At 43.3% G+C, this 22283-nt stretch overlaps 1 protein-coding gene across 3 annotated transcripts in view; it reads right to left on the reverse strand.

Annotated features, from left to right (window-relative positions):
- Nucleotides 1-5478: 5478 nt before the first annotated feature.
- The window catches only part of MPPED2 (metallophosphoesterase domain containing 2), a 175924-nt gene continuing 159119 nt past the window's right edge, over nucleotides 5479-22283 (reverse strand). For 2 of the 3 annotated variants that reach the window (XM_003993124.6, XM_019812217.3), the window contains exons 5-7: nucleotides 13027-13142; nucleotides 9747-9860; nucleotides 5479-6878 (exon numbers count right to left, since the gene is read on the reverse strand). In XM_003993124.6, the coding sequence (XP_003993173.1) occupies nucleotides 6760-6878; nucleotides 9747-9860; nucleotides 13027-13142 (349 nt within the window). In that variant the 3' untranslated portion in view covers nucleotides 5479-6759. The remainder of the gene's footprint in view (nucleotides 6879-9746; nucleotides 9861-13026; nucleotides 13143-22283) is intronic. The other variant, XR_006586487.1, reaches the window with a different exon arrangement.

Raw genomic sequence — 22283 nt, forward strand, 5'->3', positions numbered from 1 at the left:
CTTAGTGGTCACACCCACAGGAACACAAGCTCTTACATCTGAGAGTCACAGACCACAGAGGAAACCTGGACTAGCTACCCGGGAAACACTGGTCAGAAGGACAGCAGTACAGCCTAGGCCAAAGTCACCCTCTAACACAAGTTGAGAACAGCATAAAGAAACATGTGCTTAGTGCAGTATTTCTCCAGAGAGCTATTTCAGATTCCACATAAGAGTAACTGGTGGCCTTGGATAAATCATTCCTCTCATTTATGTGCTGAACGGGAGAAAACAAGTCAACAACTGATGCATGCAAAAGCATTTGGAGGTGATGGATGGAGACATTATGGTGCATTTCGTCAATGGCATGCCATTAGAGAAAACCATTTCATAGAGTAAATTAAGAAAACAAACCAGCTACGTGACACACTTGGAATTGCCACTGGCCAGACCGGTTTTTCTCCTGCAGGAATGAAGCTGCATGGGACTGACATTATCATTATCACTCAGACTCCCTCTCCTGGGTTAGCTGCCAGTGCCTTGTCTGAGACTTAAATCCCCAGCTGGCACTTCTCATAACAATGGCTACTCACAGAACTGGACAAACCTGACTATCACAGGCCCTGATTTCCTTTCATTGCTGTTTTGAACTATTATTTAAATCTTAACTGCTATTTAGCTTCATGTGGCAATATCTTGTTTTCTTCACCAAATTACAAGGAACTTTAGTGACAAGAATGGAGTTTTGCAGCTGAAGCTTACGAGTACACCACTGGCCCTACAGTGTTCAGATGTCTGTCGATTTCATCTGTGATTAGTTTCTCCTACTTTTCTCACATACCTGGCTATTGTCTGCCAACCATTGATTAATTCATTGAGAAAGCATTCTTCAGACCTAGATGCTGGGAATGCAGTAACAGAAGACCTGGCCACTGACCTCATGTAGCTTGCAGGCAGACAAGCAACAATCAGAACATGGTATAGGTAGAAATGCTTGGTACGGCAGTACCAAAAGGAAGTGTTCTGGGTATGAGAAGGGGGATTCAGGGAAGGCTTCCAGGAAATATGAGTCCTTTCTAAGAATTAAGTAGCTGGTACCTAAGCATTATAGCCAGTGTATGCAAGGGCATGTTGGTGAGCCCAAGCATGGAGCATTTGGGTTCCAAGTCATTTGCTATTTCAGAAGCTTCTACTGAAAAACTCAACCTATTCTCAAGGTCAGCCACTAAGGTCAGGACAGAAATGGGCTATGAAATTACAGGCCCCTTCCCCTGGTAAGCGGGCTCTGAGAGCACTCGGATGCACCGCATGGTAACCGTGGCTTCATAAAAATCAAAGCTGATTGATGGGTGCAGGCTCTCTGCCTTCGCGTGTTTAGTCTGTTCGTGCTTTTAGTACCACTGTGGCCATGCTTCCTAATGGAAATGCATTTCTCTCTCTCACCATTACCCAGATATAGATGCTTTCAGATATGAAAGGCCTTTTACCTCAAGATTTTTGTCTTGTAAGACATCCTTAATTCAGGAAGGAAATGAGGAGGAGTCAAGAAGAACCTACCACAAATGTTTTGTCTTATAGTTTAGAGAGAGAGAGGGAGGAATTTAAAAAGTTCGATTTATGTATGGCTTGAGTTTGTAGCTCTACAACCTTGACTCGGTCCAGTTGAAGGAATTCACTTTGTCTTGTGAGGGGCTCTGAATAACCTGGAAAAAGAAGCTAAATGTTTCCTTCTGCCCACCCCCCCCCCTTTTTTCTTTTGCTTTAAGAAACTATGAATGACAGCACAATAAAATCTTCTGTGTATTATAATAGCTCCCTGGGCCCAGGAACTTAGTGATATTATCATATCAACTCTGACAAATCCATCATGAAGTAGGAATTATCCCCATTATACAGGTGTGGAGTCTGAGCCTGAGGGAAGTAGAGTAGCATGTCCAAGGTTACCCAGATGGTAGATAGCCATCAGTGAGATCTGAAGGCAAGCACATCCAAAGTCAGGGGTTCTTACTGATACCCAATGTCTTCCAGACTGGACATAAACATGTGTGTCAAAACATGTGACAAAGAGCAACATCTCTCTTGTGGGAGGAGGAATTGGGTGCCCATCAGAACTGTTATATGTGGACTAGTTGAGGGGAAAGAAAGTGAATCTTCTTGGGAACACCTGGAGGTCAGATTCTTAAGTTTTGTTTTGTTCTGTTTTTTAAATAATCTGGTTTAATAATAATACGTCACGGATGGCATGTTTTTCTCTGCTACAAAATCACATTATGTCTGGCCAAATCGATCTCTCCATCTTTGATTATTCCTGAATATCAAACTGAAAAAGCAGTTCATGCTCAAAGTTAAGAGCCCAAATGCCAATGTGGGGCTATCTCTTGATTTTCTGTGACCATGGTGGTGCTACTGACCCTCTCTGAACTTCTGGTGAGTTGTAGAGGCCGACTTTACAATGGGCACCAGGGAAGAGGAAGATTTATCAGAGAGGTTTTTGAATCAGTATCGTTATCTCTTCCATGGAAAGGCAGGATAGGAACAAAATGGTAGAGGTGACATCTTGAAAAGGAAGAGAAACAGCTCTAAACTTCTGCAAGAGCCTTGTCAGAGTGGACACAGGCAGCAATCTTGCTACTTTATCACAAAGTAAAAGAAAAAACATTTTGCATTAGGAAGCTGACATCCAGAAGTGGGTTGGATACCTTCTCTAAAACCACCCATCAAGAATGTCCAGTCCCGGAACCCTCCCCACATCCCATTGCCTCCTGTTCCATGCCCAGCAGTGTTTCCAAATGCCTCAGCTTACAGCCAAATTCTCAAAACAAAGTAGACCTTAATTCACTTTGGTTTAATAACTAAACAAAATGTACTTAAAACTTTTAGGAAAGTGGGAACAGGGCACAAAAAGATACTGGGGAACCAAAATAAAAGATGGATGTTCACTCCACTGGAGCAGCACATCCTTGCTGGCAGAGGGTTGGGGGAGGGGGCATTATTCTGGGCACAGCAAGTGTTTTATCTGCAAGTGACAAATCCCAAATCCTCCCAGCTTCTGTTTCTCCCTACTTAAGACCTGGGTCACAGTATTTATTTACTTAAGTGATGGAGATGAAGGCAGGCTTAACGCTGGCCACCTGTCAGAATAACAGTGACCTGCCTCTTAAGGGGATTTCAGCAACCCCCCCCATCATCTATATAAGACAAAAGGGGACTGGGAGAAAATGTAGAGAAAAAATTCAGTAATTGAGCTTGAAGGAGATGGTGACATGGAATGTAAAGACTCCACAGGGAGAAAGATGCTAAGATCAACGGGTGGCATTTAAAGCAACTCCGAAGAGTACAGACCCCCTTCCTCTCCTGAGATTAGAAGGGATTTGCAAAATATGATCCCCAAACTGAAAAGTCAGGCCCCCTTATCTGCCTCTCACAAATGCCCTTGGGGTTCTTCATAGTTTACAAAGAGAGGTTCATTATAGTTTCCAAGGAATGCAAACAAATACACTCTCTTGGAAATAATGCTACTGGGGCTCTCAAGGGTGAGGAGGCAATAGACAGGTCTTATCTGGAGAATCTCAAGGCAGCATGGGGGACCTTATTTAACAAACTGGATGCCAGGCGGTGATCTCTGTATCACAACTTACAACAACTTCATCATCAGCCCTACTTTACAGTGATGCTAAGTACCCAGGCAAAGGCATCAGAGACAGCTGGAGGAGGGGTTGGGGCTTGGGAAGGCACACGGACTCGAGGCTCTGTGCTCCTATCCACTGCACCGTGCTGTGTGCCTCAAGCAGAAAGGAAGTGGTCCAATTTGATGATATAAGGCCACACTGAAGGATGCTCCAATAGCTCATACATACATGATAAGAAATGTCCCCAGGCCCATATCAGTTTTCCATCAGCTGCTGAAGGTCATCAACTTTTCTAGTCCAGAGGCAGGGTGATAAAAAGGGCAGAGGCTATGAATTCAGACAGACCTGGTCTTGAACCTTCCATTTTCCTAGGGAAATTTATTTAACTTTTGGAGCCTTGGTTTCCTATCTATAAAGTGGGGCTTACGTGACCTCTCCCAGGGTTTTGTGAGTATTAGAAACAACACAGGAGACCCGCTCAGCAGAGTGCCTGGTGATGAAAGAGTGGAAAGTGCCAATTTGTAAGAGTTATTTCAAATGTTCCTTTGTTAGAAGGCCCAGTGGAGAAAGCTTCAGGCCTTTGGACGGTCATTCGGGCCCTCCTGGAGGTAGTTCATACATACGGAGTGGTGAACCTGGACCATGAGCCAGTCTAGCCTGTAGATTTAGCAGGCTGGACTGCTTCCTGCCCACTCACAATGGAAAGCAATTTTGGTAAGTGCTTAGCTTAATTAGTTTGGGTCCAGACATGCTGTCAAGGGCTGTGCATGCACACTTGTCATCGTGATCATCCACCTGTCTCTGGAAAGCCTGCTTTTCCAGAAGTCTGAGCTTAGCTCCTTGTTCGGTAACCAGATGAAATTTCCATTCAGTCACCTCTCACTCCAGCTCCCTAGGGAGTGCCCTGAAGTCAACACCTTCTTCTACTGATGTAGCAGATCAGAGGAGGGCTGTTAACCTCTCACAGTTAACCTCCTTTGACCTCTTTTGGCCCATCATGGCTACTCTGGTCATGGACCACCTCTGCTCTGGAAGGGAGCTCAGACCAAAGCATCCACCACAGGCTCTGGGTGGCATCTAAGACACTTAATAAATATTAACAACTATGATAGCCCCAGATGATTACATGGGCATCTGAGCTGGAATTCTGGCCTAAAACACTCTCTCTACCCTGCTGGTACTGAAATCAAAAATTCTTCTCAGCAATGACACCAAAGAGTCCACAATGGGAGGAGGGAAGGAAGATGTGTCAGAGTACAATCCGATGGGCACTGGAACATAGACTTTTGGGATACACTGCAGATTCAAGATCATGTCGCTTTTCTTTAATGGCTGTTCCAGAGAAAATAAAAAAGACATAACTTTATTTTTCACACCCCACCACTGCCTCGGGCCTCCTGGCTACCATATCATTTTAGCGATGGACGTCAATAAAAATAAATAAATAAATAAAACAGTGAGGAGGCGATGGTAACTGCTCCTGGGGAGACTGTGTAGTGGCTACTCTATTACCCATTGGTTCACCTTCTCACTACTGCACATCCACAATAGCATCTCCAGCCTCCACTGCACCGGGACCCTTCCTATAGAAATTACAATGGCCGAGACGAGATATTCACTCTCTGAAACCTACGGCAAGGTATATGACAGTGCGATGGAAGGAAAGAGTAGACAGAGTGCCTTATCGATCTACCTGCCAGCCTGGGAAAGGTGGGCAATAAAAGACTTATTGAAAATCAGAAAAAAAAAAAGCACTTATTCTAATTCTCCTGAGAGGGAGTGCTAATGTTGCATATGAATAAATCCACCCCCTTTCCCCAGCTGGGGATTAAACCACCATCCTCCTAGCCAACCCTCCAAACAGGACAGATTTAAAAATCTTGCAATTTTATTTGCATATAAAGGCCGCTAGATATAGAATATCACAATAAATTTAAAAGAAACAACTGCTTTCCTAAATTTCATTAACAAGGTAACATAAAATAGGATAAAGCTTAACAGCATTTACAATGGGAAAACAGAAATGACTATTAGCGACAATATTTTGTGCTAGCGAAGATTGCATCGACACACAGTGCAAAATGGGGGGAGGGAGAGGAAGTAAGAAGACAATTCAGGGTATTTAAATATAAAGGACAACTAAGCCTTATTTTAGTTACCTTCCATTGCATCCATGTATAAGTCTGTACACGCCTGTAACTGTAACCTAGATTTAACTCAAGTTCTTTGAGATCTTGAGTTCTAAGAAAATGTGTCAGCCCCTTCGGACTTGCGATGCCCTGCTATAAAGCATCGCTTTGCAGTTGTACTGTCCTTGGCAATATTAAACTCCTAACTTAGTCATAATACACAAAAAATATTTATATATATAAACCCATACTGAAAAGGAGTCTGCGCGCTCAGTTTTTTTTAACTGCGTGAAATACCTGCTCTTGACAGATTCCATTTCCATATTTTTAAAGCTAAAATAATTTAAAAGAAAACAAACAAACAATGAGACCTTGTATAACCACAACATGGATCTCACTAGCTAAGCCATCCTTTAAACGAGGGTCGTTTTCTTCTCCGGATGCAGCTTTCTTTATAGTGAGAGTGTGAAGAGAAGTCTTTTCCACGCCTACTTTTGCCGAAAAGATTGTTATAAATCCAGGCCACGTCTGCAAAAAAGAAGCATTACCAAGAAAACAACAGCAATAACAAAACACCAAAAAATAAAATACTTCAAACAATACTCTTAAACAGTTGTGCAAATCTGGGTGGTTTTTAAAACACTACCTACCTGTTTCTTTTTTCTTTTCTTTTTTTTTTTTTTCTTTTTCTTCCAGCTTAAAGCATATTAAAATAAGACTTTCATCACCTTTTAAAAAGAAAGCTTGGCTGTCCTTTGGCGAATACTAACAATTTACAATGGCGTGGCCTTTGAGAAAACGGAAGTCATTTTACAAATTCACAATGCTCCTTTCATTTCGAATGGACGCCCCATTTAAAAAAAAATAAAGAAGCACAACCTCTAGAGTCATTTGTGTTCCAGTAATTTACAAAAAGAACTCACAGGATTTGGAAATAAACAAGTAAGAGAATGTAAGTTTATAATTAGAAAAATGACAGTTTATAGACCTTCCCTCACATTCCAATTGGGCTTTTTAGAGCTTCAGGAACCCTGTGGGTTTGGAAGGTCAAATATAATTGGAGGGTTGGTCGGTTGAAAGCTGACTGTACACGTTGAGGCATTGATGTACGTTGTATAACCGTCGGTCATAATGCCGTAACCTGTGGAGACAGAGTGTCATGCTTACTGTAATATATACAAATGACAGTGACTCAGTGGTGAGCTGTCAGGCAAGGAAAACTGAAAAAATCTTTGCCAGTGGGCAGTGAGATGAGATTCAATGAAGCCTCCCCAGATGATAACAGCTTTCAGAAGCTGCCTTCCAATTACATTCTGTTTTCTTTAAAGGGAGAATCCTCTACTTCAAAGAAAAGTGATTCTTTTTTTCTTATTTAAACACTAGATTTGTCAGGGAAAGACTGTGATTTCTTTACTAGTGAGAATAAAGAAAAAACATTTCTTCCCCTCTTTTTAAAATATGATTTTCATTTCAAAGCCCTGCATTAATTATTGAGTTCTAGGGAACAGAATGAGTAACATAAGCGACTCCTCAGGGCACAGGCATCCAAATCCCAAATGGGCTTTGGGACAAGTGGGGGGGGGGCGTGGGGGAGAGCACTGCACTGGGATCCAGGAGGGTGGATGCTCAGCTTCCTTATCTAGGAGATAACTGATCTTAACTTACTCGAATTGTGTGGCTTTGATTCCATTTCACTCAAAAAAGTCGAATAACCGAACACCCAAGTGATTTGCAGAGACATCACCATAAGACCCTGCTTCCTAAGCTCACCTGGGCACTGGATCAAGCCAAAACACTTCCCACATGCAGAATATAAATCTCTTGCAACCTACTGGAAGAAAGTTAAGAAAGTTTTTCTGGGTCTTTGGTATGTATGCCCCTTTTATAATTTTCTTAAATGTTTATTTATTTATTTATTTATTTATTTATTTATTTGCTTATTTAGAGAGCAGAAGAGGGGCAGAGAGAGAGAGAGGGGAAAGAGAGAATCCTAAGCAGGCTCACACTGTCAGCGCAGAGCCCAATGTGGGGCTTGAACTCATGAGCCATGAGACAATGACCTGACCTGAAATCAAGAGTCAGACACTTAACTGACTGAGCCACCCAGGGCTCCCTTCCAGTTTGATAATTTTTAATTCGTTGAAATTTTTAGCATGTTTGCAATAGCACATATCCCTGGATACCCTATATCTACCTGAGAACCTCTGCAATTAAGTTTGTAATTCTATGTTGGTATCAGGCTCTTATGGCATAAAAAAATATGTCCGTGAAAAATTATCAGGACTTACAGAAACAACAGGTTTTTCTTTCTTTCTTTTTTTTTTTTTCCTTTCCATTTGCTAAAATTTCTCCAAGTAAGCCTGTGGAGAGCTTAATGAGGGTCAATGGAAAAATCTCTTAAGAAAAGAAAAGAGGCATTTAAAATGTGCACTGTTTAGTTCTGGGGTCATAAAGTCTTGTTATCTCTCTCCATCAAGAGGTTGGTATTTGCCCTCTCTCTGCCCTCTTCAGCTGTCTTAAGTGAATAAAAGTGAGACAAGTTTATTTGAATATGATCTCCTCCCTTTTAAGCAAGTTTATTATTTTGGGGCTTCAGTGGAATTCCCCAATAGTCTGGCTAGTTTAAAGTTAATTAATGATTTAAAAAAAACCGGATGAAATGCAAACTCAGAGGTATGCTGTAGGTATTCAAGCCTGATAACTGTCCCCCAGAACTGCTGTTTAGACATGAACTCCCACCCATTCTCCCCCACCAATCCGGTATCATGCCTTAAAGAAATGCCCTCCTTTTCAGGGACTACGGCTCCAAGTCAGGGTAGGATGATGTCCACTCCTGTGGAGCTGCACCCCGCATTCCATGCACTCAGCTGGTGCCTGCACTTGGGGCAAGCTGAATTTTCTCTGGCATTAGGAGGATGATTTTCAATACGTATGCCTCTAATGCCTAACCTGGAAGCCAATGGATTTGTGGGCTTTGAAAAGCAAACTTGGTTTTCTTGCTTCATCAGACACGTAGGCCTCAACAACTCACCTGCAGACTCATAAAGAACTCCAGAGTACAAGCTGTAAGCAGGAGCTGTAGAAAATATGGAGGCTGCCTATGTAAACGCACCACTGCACACAAACCCGTGAAACCGGGAGATACTGGTGCGGCCAAGAAAAATCTAATGCCTGCTGAAAGACAGCTTTGTGTCTGTCTAAAGACCCTAGTTTAAAAAAGGAAGGACAGACGAAACCTAGAGCCCTACAGTTTCCTGGGAGGCTTTTGGATTCTGTGAACTTGACTCCACCCTACCTTGAAAGGCAGAAAGAGGCAACTGGACCAGTTTCCAGTTGGGGGAGATTTAATTATTCCCTTTAGCCTCAGCCCGACCTAATAGCGCTGATGATTTCTGAGAAGTCTGAAATGGTTTTCGGAGGTTCATAAGGAAATGACTACCTGCAAATCTGTAGGTTCCTGCCATTTCTGTTCTATAACTTTCACTGTGTGTCCAAAGTTATTTTTCAAAGAAAGTCTTGTCTTCCTGGGTCCTGTGTGTATTCCATATGAAACACAATATTTACAGGTAGAAAGAGGCATTGGAAGTTGTTTAGTCTAATATCCAGGCCATTTCTTCTAAATGTCTTAAAGAAAGAATTTGTCCTTTTTTACCTCAGGGCTGTTCTACAGTGGCGGTTAGCAAACATTCCTCATCAGAGCCCTGAGATTCCAGAAGTTGCCTTGGGGTGTGGGGGGTAGGGTTGGTGTTGCTGGGTTTTCCGTAAGGTGAACCAGACCTACTTCTTTCTCTCCACTCTGCTTAAAAGAGAGAATCTCCATATAAAATATTTATCAGCTTTACATGCAGGTATTTCCCCTAACAATTGATATTACAAAAGGTTCTGCCACTGGTAAAAAGAGTTTGACAACACTGTTCCAGTCATTCCAACTGTACCCAAGGCCCCCATTCTGAAATGAGATCATGAATAATGATACAAGACCTTGTGAATGCCTTTCTGCTGGTCTTACCTTCATGGATTCCACCAAATACATGGAGCTTGGGCCGGACTCGCCTCTGGACTGTGTTTAAAAGCTCCACACAGCCGACTCTTTGAAGCTCCTTTGGAACCCAGTCTCGAAAACCTAAGGGCAAAATGCAATCAATACTCTTAATTTTCCTTCTTCAGGTAAGGTTTCATTTAGACTTTCAGGAAGCCATAACTCACAGAAGGTTTATTACATTATCTGTAATCCTAGCCTCTCCATTAAAGCTCACAATGGCTTTTAAGGAACTTTTCACTTGTCACTTTGTCTTCTTTAGGTTCTTGAAATTTTTTTTTGGTTTCCATTTTTTTCTTCCTGTTAATTAACATTTTTTTTTCTTTCTGTAAGGGATTTGATTTATGCAGCCCTGGTTTCAAATCTTCATGGGCCTAATGACATTTATTCCCGGCAGTCCTGCAATATCTCTTTCTTTCTCAATTCAGTTACTTTTCTCTCTTTTTTTTATTACGTCTTTCTTATAGCAGTTTACCTCTAAGATGGCTCAAAAAAGACAGGCTAGTAGGGACTGTCTGTAAACTGGCCACAAGATACCTTGCTCTCCTCAGGTACATCAACTTTAACCCTTGGTAGTTCTTGATGACCAAAGCTTGGAAATGGCAAGTTCCTCCTCCAGTCTCCTCTCTGACCATAGGCAGCAATGTGACCACACGGTGGCATCCAGTCAGCTGGGGCTAACTGACTACCTTTAAAGTAAAAGCCACTTACTTCCACGTTTAATGTAGAGAATCCATAAAAACTGACATCAATTATAACAAAAGTCAGGTATCTGGATGATTATGGCCAGAAATAGACCCCATTTGCCTGAGCAGGATGGGTGTAAAGAAGGCAGGTTGGACTAATGGCTAAATCGTCATCAGTGGGAATCCATACCACAGCTCTGCTGGTGATTTCTACTATTCAGAAATGATCAGGCAGAAACGGACTGATAAGCTTATTCCACTTTGTTTGATGGAACTGCAGCAATGAAGACAGAGCATTTCTGTAAAGACATGTTAACTGGGGTGTGGGGAGTGGCTAGAGAGTCTGGAAAGAACATCAGATGAAAACGGGGCCCTATAAAAATTCAACCAGAGGTTTCAAAATTCTGTTTGTTAGGGGAAAAAAATCCTTAATCCACAGTGATTGGCATATTCTATCATGGATAGGTTTCCCTTGAAGGAAGAAATTATCTCATTTCATATACAATCAACCTGAGAAGGCATCCTGCTTATACCATGATAGTAAAGTCTCACGGTGAGATTGCTACTCAACAGGAAAGAATTAAAGGCCCCTCTCCATCCCCACCCCAAACCAGCATTTTCACAAGAATCCCAATAACATACTTTGTTTAAGGTTCAACTTTACCTTATGAAAACCTCACCTGACCTTTTATTGTGGAACTCCTTGGGGTAGAACTTACTTCGCTACATGCACAACCACTCTCTGGATTACTCCATATTTACTACAAGTAAAGTAGTATTCAAAGTTTCTGGGATGTCTCAATTCTTTGGAGGCTTGAATGCAGACTTAGGACTACCACCACTTGCTTCTGTACCGACATTAATGGCCTGATGAGTCTGCGAATCAAGTGTTCTGCTCAAAGTTATATTCCAAATAATACTTCAGTCATGTAAAGCTATCTGTGCTGAGGATATCCAAGTCCTGTTTACAATAAACAGCCCAAGGAGAATCATGTCTGCATGGAATAGCCTGCTCAGGGAAAGGACCGAGTTGGCTGAGATGCTCTCTCTGTAGGGTCTCAATGGGTAACTCAGGGCTGATCAGAATATTTAGCTAGCAATTCAGGATTTAGTCTCTAATGGCTGCAAAATAGGGAGCATAATTCATTATGATGATAAATGTTGTTGGAAGTGTGATCTTTTAAAACATGGGGTGGGATGGGATGGAATAGGGGGAAAAAGACATGGGGATGGTGATTCTGAAATACTGAAAAAGTCAGGAACGGCTAGATCCTGTGCAAATCTGGACAATTCCCCTGTCTACAACACAACCTGCTTCTCTTCTCTTGCTTCTCCACATCATTAAAATGTGCCACCATGACTCACGCCTTGGCCCTCCCTTCTGCTATTTCTATGTGAAACACAGAGCACTCACTTTCCTTGGAAGGGATGGAAAGCAGCCCTAAGTGGGCTGGAGGAAACAATATCTACAAAGATTAAATTCACAGTAGGGGATGTGTGTTAGATTTTTTATTTTTCAGGTTGACACAGGAGGGAAGTCATATGGACCACAACCTCAAACCATAAGGAAAGACTGAAAATAATTTATTTTGTAACAAGGGTTTTCTTCCTTTCTCTAAACCAACCTTTGCTAGCATTATGCATTTGAACATTTATTAAGAGTGTAGATTTCATCTTATATGTTTTTTACTGCAATCTAAAAAAAAGAAAGAAAGAAAGAAAGAAAGAAAGAAAGAAAGAAAGAAAGAAAAGCTCTCCTACTATAAGTGAAGCATCTGAATTTCCAGAGTTACACCTTTGTTGAACGGGGATCCAGATGATAGTCCTGTTTGACAATGTTCTGTGGCTAAGCCAAGGAGATAACAAGTTCATGAATAATTAAAAGAGAATTATAAAAGTCAAAAAATCATATTCTGGCCCATAACCTGCGTAACTAAAGGTAGCTTTGAAGCATGCTGGCAATCTAAACCTGGATGTAGGTTCGAGGATTCTGTAGGTTCAAGGATTCTGTAGGATGAGTATCTTTAAGTAACTTTCAATGTAAGTCCTTACTTAACACCTTAGTTGTTTTTTTTTTTTAAGGATTCTTTGCTTATATAATCAGCTCAAATGTTTAACTTTAAATATTTCCCAGGTCCCACTATTACATGAGAAAGGATAATGAGCTACTTTAAACAAAAGTTTCCATTATTTCGTTGCCATTCAAAAGCCCTGCAATTGAGAGGTCTGTGCCTTCTTCCCTCCAGTCTCCACTTCCCTTACTCCAAAGTGAATACAGTTCTTAAAATAAATGACCGAGCTCCAAAGACTGTGGTGCTCCATACTGATTTGATTTTCCCTGACTCAACTAAATTAAAAAAAAAATTTAATTTCAAAAACACCTGTAAGCCTAGCAGAACTGCTGAGTTTAATTATCATACCGGTTTCTTTAAAGATATTGGCTTTTCTTTTTGTATTCACTTTTCATTTTTTGAAGGAAATGATTATATCCCTGAAGCATTGTTTATTATGCTTGGGGAAAAAGACATCTATTATGACAAAAGGACAACATTTGCTTCACTTACCTAGAGGAGGTCCGTGTGTCATGAGTATGTCAATGCCCTCAGGGATGAGGTTCCACTTGTCCAGCAGAGACTGACCTCTGGGCAGGTTAAAGCCCCATCCATTAAACCACGGGGTCCTTTGGGGGAGATAATGCACACGGTATCAGGCCAGTGGAGCCACGTTTCTGCTCTACAATATTTCTCTCGCGCACATTCCCCCACGGTTTGCATAGCTCTCTTGTCTCTTTTTGATGGTTGGCCCTGGCAGCAGGATGCTTTTTTGTTGACTGCTTCAAAACCAATGCATTTGAAAGCAAGTGTGGAGCCTGTGAATTGTTCAACCAGAAAGGGGCACAAGAGTCTTTACAGTGGAGACTCTACCCAGCCAACCTCTATCAAAATCTTAACAATGTTTTGTCTTCTCCCCCAAATCTCCATGCTTCTTAAGATGCCTAGCTTGGATCCAAAGCATTTCTACCCTTCCTGTAAGAAATTCCATCAGCACCCCTTCCTCCCCAACACTGTGAAACTGCTTTGCTGGAAGGATTCTTACAAAAGTCCTTGGAGAAAAGGACAAGGGCTCTGAAGGCAGAGCATGTACCTCCGTACATGGAAATGTTTTGAAATCCTGGACTGAGAAAGCTGAAAACGTTCGGGGCTCTGACAGGTGACAGGGGATCCAGGGAACAAAGAGCAAGCGTGGCCTTTTCCTCCTGTTCTCAAAAAGAAGGTTTGAGGGTCATTCTGGAATCCACTCTCCTGACAGAGAAGGTAAGCAGTCCACCCTCCCAGGAATGAGTTTCTGAGGTTGATGCTTCAGGCAGGCAAAAGTGAATGAATGGGGGTTTTGTCCTCAATGAGAGCACGTCTAATTGGAGCTGAACATGCCTCTACCATTTATAATAATAGAATAACCAATTTTTCTCTGCACATACTACTGGCTAAGTCACACCAGAACAATGCAGTTCCCAGTGCTGTCCTATTCCCAAACATCCAGATATAACCTTTATTTGTTGAAACTGACTCTTTCCCATTCTGTAGGAAAACTCCTACTTGCTAGCACATACATGTAAAAAACAAGTTGGTCAATTTTCTGGCTAAGCTCACCTTTCCTCTTCAACTTAAGCTGCCCCTTTCGTACCTATTGAAAGAGGCGACCCTGTGTCCAAGGTAACTTGGTCAGTCACAGCAAATCAAATGAGGTTCAATCTTAATTAAAGCCAATCATGGGCCAGACTATCAGATTCTCTCAAGACTTGGAACTCAGCAACACTGACCCAGCATTCATTTGGTGGTGGGCACGTACAGGCAAGGACAGAGTGGAGAGGGCAACCGAAAACCATGTGAAAATCTGCCTTACAAGTGAGAAACCTGAGTTCTCACTGAGATGCTTGAAAGAAAGTTCCAGAGGTAAGAGACTGTGTGGCCCCAGTTAGAAAAAGAGAAACCAAGAAAGCACCTGACTTGAGTCCTACAACTATCTTCCAAGTTCCTAAGCCATCCTAAGGGGCTTACTTATAGTAACAATAATAACTTTTAAAGCTATTAATTGTTGAGGGCTTACTCTCTGTCAAGGTACTATTATTCTAAACACTTTATTTGTATTAACACATTTAAATTTCACAATAAGCTCAGGAGGTAGGTACTATAACTAACTCCATTTTACAGATGAGGAAACTGAGGCACAGAGAGGACAGGTAAACACAACCAATAAATTGGATATGAATCCAAACAATCTGGTTCCAAAACCCATACTCTTAACCACTGCACAATTCCTCTTCTTCCGTAGACTTGAACTAACTTCCTACTTGCCCTGGGTGAGCCTCTTCTGTATTCTTTCAGGTTTAGTGTCTTGTTGCCTGAAGCCAAATGAGCTCTGACCATGGAATCAAGTACTTGGTTCTAAAATCCAGCAATGAGATGGCGGAGTGGACATCAGTGGTTTTTGCCTGCCCAGCTCTTTCACCTTTCTTTTCGTAACAGTGCCTGAAGTTTTTTGGAGAACCTCTCCCTCCACCTCTTAGTTCATGTGCTCTGCAAAGGCTGACCCAACCCTGTTCTAGGATCTCCCTGACCAGTGACTAGTCTAGGGATGCACATGTGACCCAAGCTGGGAGTCATCCTCAGGCTTTTTCTGGTACTACCTAAAAAGAGGTCATGGGTTCCTCTCTGGGATCCTGGGTCTTGAGAACTGTGTAGGCCTGGAATTGCCTGGAAGCTTTGTCTTAGCCACCATGCAGACAGCCTGGGCTTGAGAATCAAATCATCATCATCATCACACACACACACACACACACACACACACACACACACACGCCAAGCAAAGAAACAAGAGTACCCTGATGACCTTTTGGACATACGGATCCAGTTGTGCCTGAGGCCAATCACATTTTTCCTTTCAAGTATATAAGCTAATAAAATATTTTCCTTTTTATTAACTTGAGTTAGGTTCTGTTTCTGCAATCGAAAGAGTCCCAATTCAAACAATTATTGTGTTAGTGTAAAAACGACCTATGTACTTATTGCAGGTAACACTGTCCACCCCCACCCTTGAACCGACCCCAGAGATGTCCATGTCCTGACCCCCCCTGGAACCTGTGAATATATTACCTTGCATGGGAAAGGGGAATCAAGGATACTGATGGAGTTCAGGAGCTAATCAGCTGACCTTAAAATAAGAAGATTACCCTGGATTATCGGGGGGGGGGGGTCGATGTAATCACCTGCATCGCCAAAAGCAGAGGAGGGAGGCAGAAGAGGAGAATGGAGTGATGTAACCTAAGAAAAACCCAAAGTGCTGTTGCTGGCTTTGGACATGAAGGAGGAACAACACAAGCCAGGAGATGTGGGCAACCTCCAGAAGCTGGAAAAGGTAAAGAAAGAAAAGGAATTCTCCCACAGAGCCTCCAGGAAAGACACTTTCCGGCTGACATCTGGATTTTAGCCTAGTGAAATCCATGTCAGACTTCTGACCAACAGATTGCAACATGGTAAACAGGTGTTATAAGTTACTAAACTTGTAGTAATTTGTTACAGCAGCCAATAGGAAACTAATACAGTACCTAAAATGTCTGAGCTGTAAACTTCAGGACCTGTGACTGGCCCTGGGCCTCACCTAGAGCACAGCACGTGTTCAATCAACACAGCCCTGGGGTACCTGGGTGGCCCAGTCAGTTAAGCATCCGCATCTTAATTTTGGCTCGGGCCATGATCTCATGGTTTGTGGGTTCGAGTCTTACATCAGGCTCTGAGCTGACTGTGCAGAGCCTGCTTGGGATTCTCTCTTTCTTCCTCTCTCTCTGCTCTTCCCCTGCTCTGTTTCTCTCTTTCAAAATAAATTAAAAAAAAAAACTTAAAAAAAAATCAACACAGCCCTCAGCAGCCACACTGCCTTGTAGCTCAGCTAGATGCTATGCTTTTGGTTTCTTTGGAGGATTAGGAAGTGCTGGCTTTCTTATCCCAGGCTGCTGGGGAGGCACCAGGTACCACAGGCCTGAGGGAAGCAGCAGGTAGAACCTTTTAGGGCTCAATTAGTCAATCTCGCTTACATTTGTCTTCTAGGACTTCCTGTCTTCAGGTTCTTAAGCATTTTCATTAGAATCTGAAATAGAGCTGAAACGCCCATTCTTCCCCTTCATTTCACAATGACCTCTTTCCAAGATTTGTCTTAGAAGTAAAAGAAAAAAAAAAAGTTCAGAACCCAGTGAAAACTCAGTGAGCATTTTGGCATGAGAGAGAGAAAAATAAGCAAAAACATCTGTTTTCCTAGGTTTTGAAAACAAGCTTCTGGGCCTATGGTTCCTGTCTGAATGGCAAATAAAGAAGGCTTGAAAGAGTCCCAAGCACACCCAAGTAGTTGGTACAGTGAGGGCTTCTGATTTCGCTGCCAGAGTCTGTCTGAAGGCAGTCAGCCTCTGGACCCCCAGGTCATCCCAGGGGCTTCCAGAGTCAAAGGAACAAGACTTTATTTTCCAGTCTTTCTGAGTTTCTCTCACAGAGTCTTCTTGGGAAACCTATAGTCCTATTGCCCCAGGAAGTGCTCCGTTTTTTAAGTGCTTTGCGAAAGAGTCAGACAAGCCCATTGTGTACAGACACCCCAAATTTCATGTTAATGTAAACTTTAATGTTAAGCTTGTGACAAAATCCAGAAGTTTCCAAGTTAAGGGCAAACTTTAAAAATATCTGGCATTTATTTTGACTCAAACCTGTATGTATGTGTATGAGAGTGTGAGACAGAACTTAAATTATAAGAAAAGGAACATTTATCAAGTCTCTGATATGCTTTATATAGAGGTTTTACACAGACTATTAAATTTAATTCCTCATAACAATCCTTGAATTATTATTAACAGTCCTTGAGTACTGCCAGCTCTATTTTTAGACAAAAAGGCTGAAGATCAGTGATATCAAGTAACTTGTCAATATTCCCAGGATTGGTAAGTAGTGGAGTGCAAATTCAAACCCGGATCTTCTGGCTCCAAAGCCTCTGCTTTTGCCTGCACAGTGCTGAACTAAAACCTTCTAGCCCAGTTTTGGTTTTGGCTCACACACTTGCGAAGTAAAAACAGGGCTGCTCCGTTCAGTCTCTTAGGCTGAGCACTGTACAACTTCAGCCGGTGCCAGGGCATTGTGTGATTGAAGTGGCTCATAGTAAAAATGCAGTGTGACTTCCAAGATGTTATTATGGCTTTTCTGGGATGTTTTCTGTTCCTTTAGATCCTCCAGATAAGGTCTTTTCCACAAGACAGTGGCCAGGCAATGGTAAAAAGCAGCCCAGTGATGGGTTCCAGAATTATTCCAGCATGGCGTCATAAATGGGCATACAGAAGAGACCCGTGTGCTAATACTCATTCTGGCATGAATTTACAAACTCACATAAACCTTCAGTAAGAGAAGGCCCCTCAGTGGGCTCCTTTCCTCATCTGAAAAATGAATGAGTACATGGATTTGATGACTGGGTTTCAGGATTGCTTGTAGGTAGGTTGCAGAAATCATATGCAGAAGCCCCACACCCAAAGCAGGGACATGAAGGGGTGCTCTTGCTGAAGGGCTGGTAAGAAGGGGCTCTGAACCTACTCACTCACTTAGTCTGCTCCTCCTTTCTGGCCTGAGCTTCTGAGCAAAGCCGGCAAAACCCAGCACTTGATGGTCCTTCTATGATCAAGAAATCCTAACATTCTATAAGTCTGTGCAGACTATCAATGTTCTAAATAAATGCCGTGAATTGCTCTCAATGAATTACCTAAATTGCCTGTAAGGGACCGAGTCCAGTGTGGAAGAAGTAACTGCACAGAGCAGAGACCAAATGTGTCAGCATCAATGAATAATGCTTTATCCAGTTGAGTTTCAACCTGAAACATGAAACCCCAGCAGTGAGCCCATCAGGGGTTCACTGGAAAATATGTGCACAGTCGACCTCCCGAGCCCCACAATGGGTTTTGTTCTGTAGCAATGGGGGGTGCGGGGGGGAAAGGAGGAGGGAGGAATCCAGGGGAACAATGTCTATTGCCTCAGCCAAGGACTTAATAATTAGCTGTGACTAACAAATACCACATGGGAACCAACTTGTAAGAAAATGTCCCACAAAGCGCCCTATTGCCAGTGGGCCAATCAGGACCTGTAACCCATCTCCTTATAGAGAGGGATTAGAAAACTCAGGCGGCTAGAGCTGCCTGAAGCCACTGGACCAAAGACACGGATGGAAGCTGTGGGTGCTCTCAGGGCTCCCTCCCCCTTGCTCTCGCAATTAGGGGCACTTGGCCTCTCCAGGCTGAAAGTTCAGGAGCAGGAGCTAAGGGAGTTAACATAGGCAGAATTTGTTCCAAACAATGTCAACACAAAACAGGTTTTCTATATGGAAGCAGGTTGAGATGAAATCGCTACAAAGGTCATCTGTGTTTGCAGTACACGGTGCTGTGGTGTGGGCAGAAGGGAGCTTGCTGGACCATAAATCTGAGGTTGGGACAGGTGAATGGCTGTTTACTCCCCTACCAACGTCAGTGGGGGCCAGGAGCGCCCCAGGAAAGCAGGATTTGTTAAAGAAAAGTTGGCACTTGGTCTGCTCAGATGGGCTATTCAGGTTCACGGCGCTGGTACCTGCTGGTCAATGTCTACAAATTCCCCCAGGTGCAGACGGTCCTGGGAAGGCTGCATCACAAAGACTCAAGATTGGGATTGTGATTAACCATCTCCTAGGTGCCTCCTACAAAGATGAAGGCTTGGAAGCCTGGTGGGCTCCCCTGGGATTCTGCCTGGAAAGTGTGAAGGGGAAAGTGCAAGGGTTCACAGCTGGGGTAGCGGCCATGCCACTGCTTAGGACTGTGAGAACCTGGGGATTCTGTAAAAAGTTAGCCATTCTTGTTTTGGAGGCAGGAGGTACAAACATGGGTTATGGAATCACAGACCAGTAAAGCCCCAGGTCTGCTACTTACTGGCTTCTCAGTCTCCTCATCTTCCAAATCAAAATGGAGTATCTGCCTATGTGAGTAAAGTGAGATCATTTATGCAAAACGTTTGGGAGAGTATTGGCACAAAGTGTTAATGTGCAGCTTTTAATTTATATATAAGATATATGAGCAATATACGTGTATGTGTATATACACATGTACACACACACACACACACACATGCACGCACACAAACACAGTCACTCATGTTACGTTTTCTTCCTACAACCTCCCAGGCTGCGGCCCATCAAGTAAACAGACCCTCCTGCTCCAGACTTTTGAAGAGTCCCCAGTGAATAGGCAAACATTACTAGATGGCTAGATAGAGTCTGATTTCCTCGGGCTGATTACTTATTAAAAGGCACTTCCTCAGCTCACTTTTGAGTGGAAGTTTTCAAACAGGCACTCGCTCACTCGCTCGCTTGCTCAGTCTTGCATAGACAATCCTGTGGAATGTGAGAGCACAGGGCAAAACGTTAGTCAAGGCTGCTTAGCTGGCTAGTACAGGTGGTTAGATTTTGACAGGATCTTAAATTGGGGGAAGTTCAAGGGAGGGTCCTTGGGTCCTTGGAATATTAATAACAGGGCCCTTGGACAGGTTCACTGGCGGCATTGACAAGCTACTAATTAACACCATCACCACAGCCTGGCATCTCCAGTAAGCAAAATTCAGAAACCAGGGGCCAGTTTCCACATACACTTTCTTTCCTAAATGGTGGCACTTTAGAATCGCAACCTTCCTCATGCCTGGCACTCCCAACCTCTGTCGGCCCCTCTCCCACTGCACATCGCACCAGGTCTAACAGAAGCTAATTTAACCACCGCTGGTTAAAATCACACCGCACTTCACAGCCCCTTTCACATGCCATGAAGCTGTCATGATAATTCTTGATCTCTAGCTCACCTGACAGCTCAGCCCTCCCTTGACTGCAAAGCTTCCCGTCAGTTAGAAATAGCAGTTTCCCTGGCACCACATGTGTCATCCCGAATATCCAGATGAAAGGCAGACGCCTGCCCCACTCCCTTTCTTGCCTCCTTTTCTCTTCTTAGCTCTGGAGTTTGTTAAGAAGCCAGCCTTCTCCCCCAAGTCCCTCCACTTGGCAGCCTGGAAGTTACTCTTCCGTGCAATTAAAAAGATGCTTTGCATTAGCTCACGGAGGAACGTCACACCTTGTGCAGCAAAGAGACACATGCACCAGTTGACATGGCTAGGAGAGAGGGACAGCTTAACTTCAGGGCAAGATTTACAGCCCTGTGCAGCTGCCTGGGAAGCCTGCCTGGCCCAAACCACAGGCTCAGCTGTGTGCAAAGGGCAGTGGCGGCTCCTCTCTCACGCCAGCTGTCTAGTCCCATCTCTTCCCTGTGACTCTGTAACGCGCTCTTTCGTTATGAGGTCCTGGGGATGAGAACAGATACTGTTTTGATAAAGGGGCAGGCCTGAGTGAATAAATGTGGTCTATGTGCTCTGGACGGGACAGGAACAAATCATACCTAAGGCGGTCACCTGAGGCCCATGAGCTCTGGGCAGGGGCTTCGTAAACCAGGTAGGGCACACTGCGGTCTTTGCAAACATGCCAACTGTGTCCCTTTTCTGTAACTAATAAGGAACAAGTGTCCGAATGAAGCCTCTGTTACCCATTTTCCTCTCCCCTGCTGGAAAGGAAATAGTGTAAGCGGAGTTTCCTTCAGGAACCAAGAAAACAAAACCCACTATGACCTGTTTTCGAATGTGGTGTGCCTTGAATTATTAAAAATAACATTACAGTGTCTGTTGCCTTCCCATTGGGCTGTGCAGGAGACTATGCTCATCAATTGTGCAAAGAGCCTGACAGGGCAGCAGGAAGGGCACGCAGAACTTCTGTCTTGGTGGGCAGGTCAAGCAGATTTGGGACATGCCCAGGTGCATCCAGAAATAGCATTTTGTTTTGCGGCTGAGGAAATCTGGTGCCCGGACCAGAGAATGGGCCCTGCCTTGATCTTTAACCCCCGGCAGGGGAATTTCTCAAAGAGGGATACCAGCACCACTGTCTAGGTTTAAAAGAAAAAGGGGTCAGTGGATGGAGAGGAGGAGAAAAAGAAAAGCAGCATTCCTCCGTTTTTCTTTTTTTTGCCATTTTTAAAATTGTAGTAAACTATATATAACATAAAACTGACCATTTAACCATTTAAAAAAATAAAAATAAATTTTAATGTTTATTTATTTTTGAGAGAGAGAGAGAGAGAGAGACAGAGAGAGACAGAGAGTGAGCAGAAGGGCAGAGAGAAGGAGAGACACAGAATCTGAAGCAGGCTCCAGGCTCGGAGCTGTCAGCACAGAGCCTGATGCGGGGCTCCAACCCACAAACCGCGAGATCATGACCTGAGCCAAAGTCAGACGCTTAGCTGACTGAGCCACCCAAGCACCCCCATTTTAACCATTTTTTAAAGTGTATAATGCAGTGGCATTCGCAGTGTTGTGCAACCATCACCACCTTCCGTCTCCAGAACTTTTTCATCATCCCAAGTAGAAGCTCTGTGCCCATGAAAGGACAGCTCCCTCTCCCCACCCTCCTTCCAGACGCTGGCCAGCACTGGTCCAATTTTTGTCTCTATGAATATGACAACTGCAGGTGTCTCATGTAAGCAGAATCGTACCACATTTGTCCTTTTGGGTCTGGCTTATTCTCTTTAGCACAGTTGTGTTCAGGGTTCATCCATGTCATTGCATTTGTCAGAATTCCACTCCTCTTTATGGCTCAATACTACCCCCTCTTATGGCTTTACTGCATCCTTTTTTTTCATCTAAGGTTTCTGAAAGTCTAGGATGTGCCAGGCACTAAGCTTGGCCATAGG

This window comes from Felis catus, chromosome D1, assembly GCF_018350175.1.
Source record: "Felis catus isolate Fca126 chromosome D1, F.catus_Fca126_mat1.0, whole genome shotgun sequence".
Taxonomy (NCBI): Eukaryota; Metazoa; Chordata; class Mammalia; order Carnivora; family Felidae; genus Felis; species Felis catus.